This window comes from Lytechinus pictus, chromosome 17, assembly GCF_037042905.1.
Source record: "Lytechinus pictus isolate F3 Inbred chromosome 17, Lp3.0, whole genome shotgun sequence".
Lineage (NCBI taxonomy): Eukaryota > Metazoa > Echinodermata > Echinoidea > Temnopleuroida > Toxopneustidae > Lytechinus > Lytechinus pictus.
In genome coordinates this window covers 24,508,336-24,524,245 of record NC_087261.1, presented here as the reverse complement: position 1 = coordinate 24,524,245, position 15,910 = coordinate 24,508,336, and the positions used below count along the sequence as shown (strand labels likewise).

The 15,910-nt window shown below is 39.5% G+C and overlaps 1 protein-coding gene across 2 annotated transcripts; it reads left to right on the top strand.

Annotated features, from left to right (window-relative positions):
- Positions 1–281: 281 nt before the first annotated feature.
- LOC129279872 (uncharacterized) lies at positions 282–11,170 on the top strand. Of its 2 annotated transcripts, XM_054915936.2 has the most exons (5): positions 282–834; positions 3,902–4,252; positions 5,067–5,162; positions 6,651–6,756; positions 7,320–11,170. In XM_054915936.2, the coding sequence occupies exons 1-5, from the start codon at positions 726–728 to the stop codon at positions 9,484–9,486; spliced, it is 2,829 nt and encodes a 942-aa protein (XP_054771911.2). In that variant the 5' UTR covers positions 282–725; the 3' UTR covers positions 9,487–11,170. The 2 variants fall into 2 exon arrangements, with proteins under 2 accessions (XP_054771911.2, XP_063968287.1); XM_064112217.1 differs by lacking the exons at positions 282–834; positions 3,902–4,252 and having other exon boundaries at positions 5,075–5,162; positions 5,833–6,756; positions 7,320–11,164.
- The last annotated feature ends 4,740 nt before the right edge of the window (positions 11,171–15,910 follow it).

Here is a 15,910-nt window from a genome sequence, read left to right as displayed (position 1 = left end):
TGTGTCGGTCCGAAAAGCATAATGTCCAAAGTCAACAATATTGTTGATAGATTCTAACAGAAAATAGTAAATTTTAACCATTTCTTTTTCTTCTTTGGGCACACATTCACCGACTAATTGGTTATTCTGTCCAGTCCCTCCTGTGGCTTTCTTCCATTTTTTTAGTGTACAGCCTTAGCAGTCCGAACCTCCATATCAATTCAATACCTTTTCATTTTATCTATTTGTATCTTGAATTATGTTCTCCTTTCATTTTCCTTTCTTCCGTATTTTTCGGGTTGGACGATCTCTCTGTTCATTTGTCTGCCTGTCTCATCGCTCTGTTAGTTTTTACTTCACCCCTTCTCTCTTACACACACACACACACGTCGCGCACACCCACACTGTAAAACAACTCCACCCCCACATACACTCTCCCTCTCTTACTACTTTTCTTTCCATTCCTTATTTCTCTTGAATGTTTAGAAAACAATTTATCACACGAACGCACCGGAAGAGGATGTGATTTCTGTCCTACCTCATCTCCTCCCCACTCGAGATAAATTAGTTGAATAGGCCTTACAAACAGCAGTTACCTCTGAATACACTGAGGTTATTAACTGCATGAAGAAAAAACACCAACGTGTGTTGTTTAAGAAAAAATAAATAAATGTAGCTCCGCGCTGAGCGCATATGAGCCACTGTGGATGTTAATAATTTTAAGTCTTTAGGGTTCCTTGAAACGAATGCTGCACGACAACATGACTCTCCTTCATAATCCAGGAAGCCTCGTGATTTTAATAACATATGGACTGTGTATTTTCCCGCCTGCGACATCATCAGATAAAGACTGCCGTAAGTATATATTATATTTTGTTATAGTGTAAAAATATATAGGTATGATCATATTTACATAAAACAACACAGTGATGTTTGACCTGGCCTTATTTCAAGCACTGACTTACTTCAGTGATCAGGATTTTGTTTTTAATTGAATACGTTTGTTTTTCTTATATGTATATATATATATAGAGAGAGAGAGAGCATTCTGTGATTTTCTAAACCTTTTATGCAACTAAACATGAGTCATGTAAGTTATGCTTACATGATTTAAAGAAATTACCATGATGCTATTGAAATTTCATGTGTTATATGCAGCATCCATTATGGCATTCATACCCTTCACAAAGTTATCTTGTAAAGTGAAACATGATTAGGTTTTCCTTTTTCAAGATTAATGAAAACTCATGCCTACTTTTCTAGTAAATATGTTTTTCTCATTTAACCATTGGTCTATAACAAAAACTATGACAAACTAGTATAAGGTCTTGGAAAATTAACTCTATATATTTTTTTCGAAAGGGTTTTCAAAATTATAATAAAGAACGTTTTACGACGTTTTGAATTTTCTTTTGTTTTTTGTAAAATAGTCATCGAGATTATTTGACAATTCAATGAGCCAATCACGCTTAACTCTCCCTTTCTTTTATCTTAAATTCCATGAATAGTTCATGAATAATCAGAAACTTCTCTTTGGTTTTATTCCTCGCAAAATCTGCAATGGGGCTGTGCAATGCAATCCTTTATATTCAATGGGATTTCCGTGTACACATCTAACGAATCACATAAATTTAATGTTATTAATTGGTACTGGTGTGAAAGAGCACATGGACCGACAGTGTGTTTGTTGAGTACAGTCAACTGGGTATGGAGCACTATTCTTTAAAATCTACAAGAGTGAACAAAGCGAGCGAGCGTGTCCCCGCAAACGGAGCCCTTCTAAGAAGGAAGGGTAACTAGTTCCATGTAAGATTTGGTGTGTAATAAGATATTCAAGGAAAGTCAATGTAAATTGATGTTTAATAATTATGCAGTGACAATGTCGACACACTTTTGTAAAAGTTGCTGCTGCTGATTCTGCTGCTACTACCACCACCACCTATCATGGCAGCTGCTTATACTATTTCTACTACTACTACTACTACTACTACTACTACTACTACTACTACTACTACTACTACTATTACTACTGCTGCTGCTGCTTATACTACTACAACTACTACTACTATTACTACTACTAATACTATTACCTCTACTACTATACTACTACTACTACTACTACTACTACTACTACTACTACTACTACTACTACTACTACTAATTACTACTACTACTACTGCTGCTGCTACTACAACAACAACAAACACCATCACTAATGTTACCACCACCACCACAACAATTTATTCTTCTACTACTATTACTATACTACCTACTACTAGGCATTCTACTACTACTACTACTTCTACTACCACCACTACTACTACTGATGATTACGATGGTAATGTTAATGATGATCCCAATAATGGGTTAATGGAAATGTTGCACGAACGGACAAAGTAGGAATAAAGCATTTATTGATAATAATATATATCCGTTGTATAAGAAATTGTATGAAAATGGAAGAATAAAGATGTTTGAATTGGTAAAGCCTAAGCATTCCATTTCGGTCAACAATTCGGGTCGGATGTACGTGAGGCAAAGGAAGTGATCTATTCCTGTCCACCTTTTGTTTACAAACGGAGCGGTCATTGCGATAACGTACCATTGAATGATCCTATCCCAAAAATAATTTTTTTAGATGTCTCGTGCCTGTTATTCACAAGCGTCCACAAATTGTGACAAATAGTGGAAGTTATTATGTAGTGTTTATTCAACACCAACCTGGTATCTATATCGGTCCACACCAGTGAGGTGTTGAAACAACACCAGTTAAGAATCAAACCGACATTGGTTTAACACTAACTGGTGTTGCTTAAATTGCTTAAGTTAAATGCCAAATTTGTGTTAGCCTAACGCCAACGACTGTTGTTTCAACACCTCTCTGGTGTGGACCGATACAGATACCAGGATGGTGTTGAATTAACACCGGTGTTTTTGCAGTGTCTGTGTTCCAGTTTAATTCAAACTCTGGTCTAAAGTTGTTCAACTATGGCTACCCAGTTGTGACACAAGCCTCTAACAATAAAGGTCTAATTATCTGCTCATTTTGTGCACACATCTTTCATAACTTTCTCGGAATAATGAGCGAATGAAAAACAGTTTTCTTCATCATTAATGGATGGGGAAACGAAAACAGTAAAGTTCAAACACATAAATTATGAACAGATTTGTTTTTTTACATTTTCGGCTTCCCATAATTTTAGCACAGAGTTATAGACCTGTCTAAAGGCCCTGTCACATCGTTCCGTACAAGCCTTGCGGGTGGGTTGCGAGTGATTGCCTGCAACTCGCCCACAACAAAGTTTTGAGCATGTTCAAAACTTTTCTGCGTGCAATGCGCTTCTGCAGGCAACTGCGTGTGAGATGCGTGCGAGATACCGTCAATGCGGTCGACCTGCGGGTAGTAAATTAGTTACCTGCAAGTCACGTCACACACAAGCTTGCACGGAACAATGTGACAGAGCCACAAGATAAACTGGTCTTCAGAATACGGGCCACAGTTTGGGAAATAATTTTGTCATTAGACCACTTTCTTACTAAGCTACCATACGGTATATAATATGGTCTAATAATTATTCCCCAGAGCTGTCGGCCTAAACAGAGGAGGAGATGTGTAATTGGAAGGATGAAAAAGAAAGGGGGTGAAATAATAAATTAAGGTAAATTCCACATAGTAGGTATATGGCGAAGGTAAGACTTGGTTTTCTTACCGTACGAGACCTATTTATCTTAATACATTTGAGTGTGCCTTCCTGCTCCCTTTATATAATGCCCTGGCATCGCTCCTTCTTTCAGAAAATACTAGCCTATGTAGATATACACACGCAGTAGAAATAAAAACAAAAAACGATATCATTCATTTGGATTTTTCTTAATATTTAATAGTTTCACAACGTTATTGTTTCGTTTTCCAAAATACCAGTACCCTACTGCACCTATGTCCTCGACAAGAACACAACCCCAATCGACATCACAACTCCAGGTTATCCATCAAACTACCCCCAAGACGTCAACCTCCTTTGGACATTTCAAGCGCCCTCTGGATGCGGTCTGTCGCTAACCGTCAACGACCTAGAGCTGGCAACAGGGGACACCTTCAGATTCGGACAACACAAGGCCAAGACCCAAATGTACGAGGCAGATGACGATCTCGAGCGTGTGGTCAATAGCACGTTTTCGTTCGCCACGAACGAGTTGGTGTGGGTGACATTTTCTTCGGACATCGACAATGTCACCGACAGGGGAATATGGCTGACAGTTGCTGTCGATCCAGGTGAGTATTGCTGTAGACATGGTGAAGTCTGGGTGTAGAAGCTCTGAAAAATTCTGCCCGAGGCAAGAATGAATTGTCACCCTTCCCCAAATAAAACATTCTAGAAACCGTGACAACTGAATGTTGTACCTTTTAATTTTTTATAACGCTGGTTCCTTTTCTATTCTCTTTCCCCTTCCATGAAAAGTACGCGCGGGAGTGTGTCCCTCTCCCTCTTACATGTCTGGGGACCCCATTATTTGATAATGCCCAGACCGTACAAAATTTAAATTCGTACCTTTGTTTCATTTTTTCGTGGACCTACGTAACTCGGAGATCTTCCAATGTGGTTTTACACATGTTAATATATAGGGGTAGGTTATTCGTAATGTGGTCGGAAGGTCTGCCAAGGAAGTCATACGCATCCCATCAGGTAATGAGCCATTATAGAAAAAATGACACTAAAATCGTATGATTAATAACTGCACATCTGTAAAATTTCGCTTTAGGGATTTTGTATTTGTTTCGGGACTCTTCAGTTGTTATTTGGGAAGGAGGAATTGAATTTAGAAGATTGTGGGGAGTGCAGAGAAGCAAACATCATTTCCAAGTGTGATGATGCAGAACGATACAATATTCCGCGCTTGCAGCCACATCACTGTCAAGGTATCTTAAAAAATTAAAACTCACTTTGGGCCACTTCTTGCTGGTTTTGGAGTGGCAGGTCACACTGGCCTTTCCCCCTTGTCTTTGTAGTCTTACATTTATTTACACCGTATGTTTACAATGCCAACATTTTCAATGAATGGCAAACAAATTATTCTTTAACCTTCAGATCCCACCGACTTACCAGACATTACTCCAATAATGGACTTTAAGTCACCTGTGGCTACAGACTTTATGGATCTTCCGTTAGTGTCTCTTGAACCAAGTGAGTATCCATATACCTTTGTTTCGAATGCAATTAATGATGCGCCCCCTTTCGTCGCTCTCTATCATGTCTGTATATCATCCCTTATACTTCCTGTTTCTGTTTATTTCTGTTTGTTTCTGTTTATGGTAACTCCCGTAGGAACTCGGCAGGACAGCATTTTTGCTGGTAAACGCCAAGCTGGTATATAACCAATTACCTAGGAAACATTTTACGTCTAGGTTAATCAGTCATAGTGGCTGACGTTATAGACGACAGATATCACTCTCTGGCCTTTTTATCAAAGTGGAGACAATGGCAGAGTTGGGATTCGAACTCACAACCTTGCGATTATAAGTCCAATGCTCTAACCACTGGACCACACGACCCGGTTCCTCTTATAATGAGGAATGTTTTTTAAACAAGTGACAGCAGGCTGCAAGTGCACGTTATTATTTCTGTGAGTGTTTCATGAAAAGTTTGGTCAGTGATTTCCACAGTAAAATCTACTGCAAATCCTTGGATCTGATTGGCTAAGAGCAATTTACTTTGCCGGGGAAAATCACTGACATGACTTTTCATGAAACACTTCCTAGTTGGAATTATGCATGTAAATTACATCATGTTCATCACCATTTTAACCAGCTTCAGCAATTCATAATCATTATTACCACTATCATCATGACTACAGGTGGTCTATAACTTCACTTCTTTTATCTGCACATGCATGGAACTTATTGCACCATCGGCTACCCATCTACCAATGTTCTCCGATCACCAGCATCCCATTTTGGACTGGTCATGATGCCTTTCCCACATGCAGTGACCTAGCAGCATGTCTTGCAAGGAATGACCATGCTCTGCTCTGCCATGATGACCAAAGTCAGCAGAACTCCTTCTTCCCAAAGACTATCGGATATGGAACCACTTTCCTGGCATAGCTGTATCCACTCAATCATACGTGCATTTTAAAGAGTTATCGGTCCCTTACAATATTCAAATTTATAGCCTACCACTAGACCACCCCTTGGGTCCCGTTGTATCAAAGTTTCTTTTATAGTAACTTGACCATCCGATGGTAACGTTCATGCAATGCTTTTGATTGGCCGCTCAACACCTTTACCAATCACTGTAGATACAATTAGATGACCGAGGTACCACAAGGGTATCTTCCATGTAAGGGAACCGTGCTCTTTGTCGTGTATTCAGATTTACATTGCACGACGCACCCTGTTCTATTGTAAAATTTTTATCACCACAATGGCACTTTTTTACGATACCTTGCATAATTCATTCCAGTATTACATCAGAAAAGAATCACCATAATCGTCATCATCAGCAGCATCAGCAACGGAATCACTACCATGATAACCATTGCCATCTTTCATCCTGTTAACATTTTGTCCTCATCAAATAACCAATACGTAATATAAAGCTATCGTCTATCACTATTTACTGACGTGTTATCCTAAATGATGTCACCCTTTTCTTGTTTCTTGTCTTCATCAGCTACCCGGAGACGCCTTGGAGTTTCAATCCCATTAGCAGTTGGGCTGACTCTGGTCGCGTTTGGCCTAGGAGTGGCGGTGGTGTGCGCCTATCACAAAAAGAAGAGGTAAATAATGCCCTTTTTACTTAAATCGCATAGCTATATGGTTTAACAGAATTGTATTTATGAATAACGGAAACGGATTTGACTTCGGGACTCAGCTAACATAGAACACATACCTTATCTAGCCTTTCCTCGTAGTCCCTAAGTCATTGCTAGAAAGTGTTTCTGTAACAGTATACGCAAACATCCTCATTCAGCTCTCACTGAAACCAACAAAATTTGTTGTAGTGCACCAATACTTCCGGTGTAAAAGATGCTAGCGGACAAATAAGACATTTTCTAACAAAGAACAACAACATGAAACAGGACAAATGAAGAAGATGAGGAAGAAGAACAAAATCCCTTTCGGAGACCGTTTTCCTCCTTTCCCGCGACCTTTTACCTCTTAACAACAGTGAAAATGATAAAAAAAGGTTACTCTTTCTAGACGTTGCAAACTTTAAAACAATCGTGTGGTATAAACATTGAGTTGAAAATAGGATGCATTTTTATAACTTTTATATCATTCATATTTTTACATTTCTAAAATGTTTTCATAATCAAATTTGACAATTGTATCCATGCAGATCTACGGCGAACGCCTCGACCTCCGACACCCGACCGCCTTTGGGGATGTGCAACAATCCTATGAATCACGAGAAACGAGACATGAACCTGACCACACATCAAGTATCACCTGCTCTTGCACAAACAGGACCAATGGAACCGGGTCTAAAGAACCACTATTACGAGATAGGAGAAGGCGAGTACAATCTGTTGTTTGGTACCCCCGGACCGCATGTGTACCAGGAAATATCCAAGAACCCACGCGGGAACAGCAAGAGGAGCGGGTCTACCGCCAGTTGTGACGGAAGCAAGAGGACCTTGAGCGCCGAACTTGATGTCGAGTTCTGTGAACTTACGAACATGATTGATAACATGCTACACCCAGTTTCTAAGTCGCAGAGGTCACTCGGTGCGGGTAGTCTCGATGGGAGTGGTTCCCATCATGCGAGTGCTGGGCAACGCTCCAGAGCAAACACGGCTGACATCCCACGCGTTCGCCATGCTTTTGTCACACCTGCACAAAAGCCAAACACTGTCTCAAGACCTCAGATGCCGGTTCGGAAGTATGCAATAGGTAAATTCGGTGTAAATCCAATGAACATGAAGCTAAAAGGAGCTAGAAGTGTGGGCTCGATACCTATATTTATGGAAACCGATATCAGAAACGCTAACTGTGGCCAATCAAATCCTGGTATTGGCCCTACGTACCAGCCTCTAAGGTCTACTGCGTCAAAAGCACACGTGGCCCCAAATATCCTGAATAACAATGAACAGCCTGGGTATTATGTTTTGGAAAGAGGGCCCCCTGGGACTATTTCTTCTGCAGACTTAACACAGCAGGAATATTTTGTTCTGGAAAGTCAGTCTCCTGGAGTCATATCTCCTGTAGGCTCATTAATACTTTCTGACGGTGAAGGTTGGGAGATTGTTGACATTGTGCATTCACTACCAGAGCAGCGTCGTCGGGCAAATACGAGTGATCAACCTCGCAAGCTGTCGGGGCATTACACTGCATTGAGATCCACAAGTTTATTGGCCACTCCCCAGGCTTCGCGGAATATAGAAGTACTGGACAAGCGCCTCGCCAAAAGTAATCCTAACCTGAATGCAGTCGGCGTCCAGTTGTGGAATAACCTTCGTAAAAGCTCAGAATCCTTGACGAAAACATCACCTGGATATAGAGATGGACTTCGTTCGTTTGTCTCAGATGCTTTTATTGAGGAAGATGAAACAGAAGAAAAATCCATTTACCAACCACTCAGTAGACCTGCATCTATGGTGGATTCACCACAAACTTCTAATCCTAAAAAAGAAAATACACAGGCGCCACAACAATCGCAGTATGAAACGCTTAGGAAGAACCAAACGCAAGTAAGGCCAGTTATGGAAAAGGAATCCAGAAGTTCCCATCTTGTTAATGGGGATATGAAAGATGATGGTGAATACAATGAGATAGACAGTACCGAACAGACATACCAACCTCTTAGTCGGCCTGCGTCCTTGGAAAACCTAACATCCGGATGGACTCCTGCAGATGAAATCACCTCGCCTCCTCTACCTAGTACACAGTACGAAATGAATAGGAAGAGTGTCCAGATACGTCCTACCGTTGACGTGGTCCTCGGGAGGGAGCTTACGACTGTTGGGAGTTTCCAGCTTGTTTCTCCCGCGAGGCGCTCCGATAAAATGGCAAGTGCCACTATCCAGAGACCCCAAACCGACGAAAATGATTACGATGAACTGGACATGGAAAACGGCGCAGATGCAACGACTGAAACAAACCTAGGCAATCTATACATTGACATTTTGGACGAATTCCAGGACGTCCCCACTCAGATGGGATTAGAACATACTGCGGGAAACAAACGTTCTGGTGACAAGAAACTACATAAGCTGCATCATCTTTCAAAATCATCAGGCACCAGAAACAGCCAGGAGACAGCAAGTTCCATTGGAAAAGTCGATGTTGGTCCTAGCCAACCTACAGGGGGCGCCACGTTGGATAAACTATCTTCAAAGAATCGTCTTTCAACAACGTCAGGGGTATATTCATCAATAGGTCTGGAGGGAAGTGGAGACGATCTGACTAACGGGGAAGGGATTTACAGTGCAATCAGTGGCGACAGCAGCGATGAAGATGACGATATCCATGAGTACATCAGTGTTGACGATGTGTGTCCAAGATAGTTCAAAACGTTAACAGATCAACCCTTGACCCTTTATCTCTCATACGGTTCAAATAGGTATGATAGACAACTTTTGAGCACAAATATCAGAAACTTTACTTTGATATCTGACAACGAAACGTTTAGACGGGACATACTTATCATCATCGTCGTCGTCCGGCAGTGGAATGAAATATTGAGACTTCTGTCTTGGACACTGGTATGAACATGCTCAAGAGACCTAAACCATACTTACTGTATATTTATTACTCCTTGTTTATGCCAAGCTTATCCAGACCTAAGCTGAATCGCATAAAACAAAAAGCTGTACAGCGTTGACATTTGATAAATTCGTGACATTGACAATCTTAGACAGTGTGTCATAAGAATTAAAGAGCGACATGCCTTGCAAATCGACTGTACGCAAACTATAATGCGTTGATTTAGTTATACGCTTTATGGTTGACTTTTCTGTCTTAGCAACGAATATTCATTATTTTGATGTGTACAGGTTTATAATTAAAGTAACATTTTTTGTCATTCAAATGGCAGATAGTTGCACACTTTCCTATATTTTCTGAACATTCCTTAATTCATTTATGTGGAATGTGTGGGAAGTTGGTTCGTCGTGTCCTGATTGACTAACCTTTCATACTACCCAATTATGATGTTATGTGCAAAGCTTCTTTTCATGACACTATCATGACAATTCGAAAGATCAAAACTCTGTGACGTTTCTAGATAAGTTGGAATTTTTATACATTATTTTGAGTTTCATTGTTGCTTTTTTATTTGGATCTACGCATATGAAAGATAAATTCAATGGATATAAAGACAAATGTATGTCTAGATTCCTCTTCTTATAAGTATTATCCCTAGAAATTTATTAAATGAGGGCTAAGGTAATGATTTATTGATCATGATGCAATTTCTTACATAGCAAAAAAAAAGACTTGGCTGATTATTGTACATGAGGGGTGGGTGATTAACACCCCCCGATCTCGGCCATTTCCCACCTAATTTTACCAAGCTACCCGTAGCTTGAGGTTAGAAGTTGATAACCATGACAATATAACATGTATAATGGTCATTTTCATTTCTAATGGAAAGAACAAACTGATTCGTCAAAATAAAAAATAAGACAGAATTGGCAATAAATGTTTAATTTTTGTATGGTCAAAATGACCAAGGAGCTTCCTTTCTCCTCGTGTGGTAGAAACTCCAGAAATTTAAGATCATCAGACGCATCATTTCACTATTCAACGAAAAAAAAATCGATTATCGTGAACTGTCGAAAATATATTTGTAAGATTCTGATCGCATGACATGTGTGGGAGTTGCTCAAAATCACACCGCACCCCCAAAACTCTCATTCTTTGATGTGTTTCGGTCATACATTCATTAAAATGTTTTCAGCTCTTATTAACGCAAATTCGACCTCGAGCAGAATTTGCCTTTTGAAATGGATTTTTTTTTTCAAATACACTAAATATGTTCTGCAACTTCTGATGTTTTCGAGAATGGGACATTATAAAAAGGAGGTGTTGTATATAATTATGTGCATTGTTCATAATTGTGTATAGAAGGAACTAGTGTGTATTAAATGGATATTGTACTGATAGAACAGTTTGATTTATGGTTCTTACATAGCACAAATAGAGATGAACATATTGTGGTTAAGTATGGCTTGCTTACCCCCCCCCCCCAAAAAAAAAAAAAAAAAAAAAATAGTAGAAACAGAAAGAATAATGGACTTAAGTAATGACAGCATTCATTTCTAAGAGTTGGAGTTGAGATAGAAGGAGAGAGAGAGAGACGGACAGATCCAGCGAGAGAGGAGTAGGGAGGAAAGGAGAGAGAGAGAGAGCGATTTGAGAATAGGAGCTGCTATCTTATTATGATTTTTTTTTCTTTAAGGTGCATTGTGGAGCGTTGTGGCCCAGTGGATTAGTCTTCTGACTTTGAAACAGTGGGTTGTGGGTTCGAATCCCAGCCATGGCGTAATTTCCTTCAGCAAGAAATTCATCCACATTGTGCTGCACTCAACCCAGATGAGGTGAATACCCATTCACCTCACCGGGAGGATTAATTCCTTGAATGCATGAGCGCTGAAAGGCAGCTCGAGCTAAAGCCAGTGTAATAATGATAATGACATCGCGCCTCGGAATAGAATATTTCTAGATAGATGGCGCTATATAAATGCCTATTATTATCATGTTCAGCCGCCCCTACTTTTGAAGGCTTTCCGCGGCACCAGGAGAAGGGGGAGGGATGAGAGATGAGAGAAGGGCTTAATCTGATGATTTGAATAGACAGACAAGAGGAAAGAAAACCAGAGAAAGATGGGGGTGGGGTTAATCAAAATGACACAACTGAAAGATGCGTCTTCCCTGACAATGTTCAGAGTTATTTCAACCGATGGGTAAAAAACACTTAACCCAGGGGGCTGGTCGAATATGGGACAGGGGACCATCCTCCTTTGCTTTTCAAATGAAAGCAAGGGAGAAAAAGGAATGAAGGGATAATAGTATTTGAGTAGGCCCTATATTATTAGGCCCATAGTTCCATACAGAAATTAATGATGTCACCTTTAGGCAGTGGCGTAAGTTGCGAAGAGAGTGAGCAAAAATTTCGATATTTTTATTACAAATATCAAATTTTGTGATAGATTTTGACCAAGTATTAAAGAAAATGATATTACATTTCACCCTATACTCTTTCTTTTTCTTTCCCATTTTTTTCCGTAGTCGTGATTTTTTTTTGTGGTGGGGGGGGGGGAGGGGCGGGGGCGAGCCCTCCACAAGCACCCCCTCCTCGAATTGTACGTGAATGCCTTTATGACGTCTTGCTCCATCCACCACATCAAAATACAATGGCGCCATCCAAGAGCCAAAAAATGACAAATTCCAAGTTCTCGGAACATCTAACATAATTACTTAAGTGGACGATTCTTTTCAGATTTCACTAGGAAGTCGCTGAAGTGTGCTTAAAACACAAACGGCAACCAATTCCTTCCGATTTAAAATGGTGTTTACATTTGCTGGATTTATGATAAGGCGACCGTTTAATTGCGGAAGAAATGATGCACGTGGTATTGACCGGACTCTTGTATTACTATTTGACTACTACTACTGCTCAGTTGGGAGAGTAATGACGTCACAGTTAGATCATCTTGCTCCATTCAAAATATCGAAAAATAGATATTCCCTGGCACCGCCCCTGAGTCAACGTACAGCCCCCTATCTGCCTATCTGACTATGCGGACAGGCCATGACTACTATACTACTACTACTACTACTACTACTACTCACTAGCGTACCTACGGGGGGGGGGGGCAGGGGGGGCACTCTGCCCCCCCCCCCCCTGACGAGTCACAACCCATGCAAAAACGTATCTTTGCCCCCCCTGACGGGCTCGAAAAACCTTTTTTGCCCCCTTAAGACCTCTAATGCCCCCCTGACGAGCTTGAAGACCGAAATCCTTTATTTGTGATCGAAGACCTTTTTTTTTTACTACTTCTACTACTAATACTACTACGACTACTACTACACTACTACTGCTACTACTCCTACTCCTACCACTACTCGTACCACTACTCGTACCACTACTATTACTACTACTTTTACTTCTACTACCACTATTACTACTACCTCTTCTACTACTACTACTACTACTACTACTACTACTACTACTACTACTACTACTACTACTACTATTACTACTATTATACTAATAATACTACTATTCTACTACTACTACTCCTTTACTACTACTTCTACTACTACTACTACACAACTACTACACTACTTCTAGTACTACTATTACTTCTACTACTTCTACTACTACGACTACTACTACTACAGTACTACTGCTACTACTCCTACCACTACAACTACTTCTACTACCACTATTACTACTACCTCTACTACTACTATTACTACTACTACTACTACTACTACTATTACTACTACTATACTAATAATACTACTACTACTACTCCTTTACTACTACTACTTCTACGACTACTACTACTACACTACTACTGCTACAACTATTACTACTACCTCTACTACTACTACTACTACTACTACTACTACTACTACTACTACTACTTCTACTGCTACTACTACTTCCACCAGCACCACTACTCTATTACTACTATTATACTTCTACTACTCCTGTACTACTACACTACAACTATTAGCCGGACTATTATGCATACTTATACGATTACTTACCACTGTGCACATACTACTCCCTCATTCCTCTTTTTCTTCGTTTTTTCACTCCTCTCATCCGTCTTCTTTCTGCATTTCTTTTCTTATTCTTTCATCATTTTCTCCCACTCAAATTTTCACACACCCACACTTTACAATCTTACTGACACTTAATCATCATGTTTTTGTTTGAGGAGATGAAGTCGGATGGAAACGCTTGCTATTGGAAACCAATAAAACATCGTGAATCAACCCCAACAGAAGATTTATTGTGTTCGATACGAGAATACGCCCCCTGCCCCCGCGCATCAAAATGAATAAGTGAATTTGAATCCAACCGGTCTGCAAAATAATTGACATAGCAATTGGCCCTCGATACCGCCTTAAGCCAGGGTTACACGAAAAACCGAATTCTCCCGAACGAATTCGGACCCGATTCCAGCCGAATTCGGCCCATTTCGGTGGATTCGAATGTTCCCGAATCCTTCCTGAATTCTTGCATTCGCGGAGGGAGAACAGAATGCTCCCGAAACCACCCGATTACGTGTATTCGGAAGGATTCGCAGCTGATTCGGTTCCGGTGTAACTATGCCTTTACTTGCAATCCGATTAATCTATCTGCAACTATCCGACTATTCAAGATGCGACTCGCGCAGGAATGACACTACTACTCACCGATTGGCTCATATTTTAATTCAACTTCCAATCCCATGAATCTTATTGTCGCGAGTTAAGTATTACATTTTACAAGCTTTGCTTTTTAGTGGACCCCTCCATTCTTCTCATGATATATAATTATATTGATTTAATTATATTGATTACATTGATTTAAATTTGACATGCCTGTTAATTTATATTTGAATCACTTATTGAATATGTATATAATTTATTCAATGTTGAATTTTGTTCAATTAATTTATCTTGTATTTATTTGTATTGTGTTGAAGTATGAAAATACATTGAATTGAATTAGTTTCCTGTGACTGTGCCCCTGTCATTTGTAGCTGCATAACCTAACTATGAAAAAAGATCGAATTTTGAAATCACATTTTTACTATAATTGCCAATCTTGCATTCCGACTACTCATCTGTAGCTATATCCGACTATTTCAGATGCGAGTGCGACTCACACAGGAATAACTTTTCAAAGTATTGCAAAAAGTTTAATTCAGGCCAGACTCCTTCTCCATGTAATCTAAACGTGGTGATTTAAAATCGATTTTTTAACGTCAAGTGTTTATGTCAGTAGCGGACAAATCATTCGCGGCACCTTACAGCCGTCGATTTGTAATGCTGTTTTTATTTTTAGTAGTCATTGTTTTTATGTTCTGGTGTTTTTTGTTGTTGTTGTAATCCTGCCAATATCCTGCACTAAATATTGCGATTCGTGATGATTTTTGATAAGAATTTCTAGTCTCTTAGCTGATCGCTTGAGCAACAGAAAATTATTTTCTGTCAATATTAAAGTTATAGTAGGTAGTCATCTGAAAAACTGATAAGTCATTTTTTCATATGACTTTCCAGTAGCACTTTATTATTACCACAAAACCAACTGAAGTTCTTCGTTTGTTTGGACAGTAGGTTTAAAAATGTTGCGAAAATGGCTGATTTTTTTCTAGCATGGAATAGCCCCGTTGATCAATATACTGACAACACATAATTGACGACGCCACGCAGAATAAATGAAGAGAACGAAAATAATGACAATGATCATGTCGATTAATTAAAAAAAAAGTTAACCCTAGATTCACTTTATACAGAGAGCCTAATGCCTATTCATTAACCGAATAATTATTATTCCAAACCTGGTATGAAAGTTGTTCAAATACTTTATCGTTATAAAAATGTGCTAAGAGTGAATTTCAAAGAGTTTTTTGGTGGATTGTTTTGTTGTAGACAAACGGTTAGTCGGAAGTTAAATTTGTATTTACTCTTTTTAGTATACCCACCATCAGTAATATTTGGTGCTATGATTATGAAGTAACAAGAAAAATGATGATTATGACAATGTGGCAATATTATGCACCCCGGCCCTCTACCAGGAATTATTCCAATTAACACAATGAACTTGAGACTCATGTTGAGAGCATTTCACTAGGTATCTGGTCAGTGCTTTTAAACCGACAGATTCGCTCTTAGCCAATCAGATGCATTGATTTTAGTAGCTTATAACAGTTGTCAGTGAAAAGTCACTGACGATTTGCTTCATGAAACGCTTTACTTCCCTGG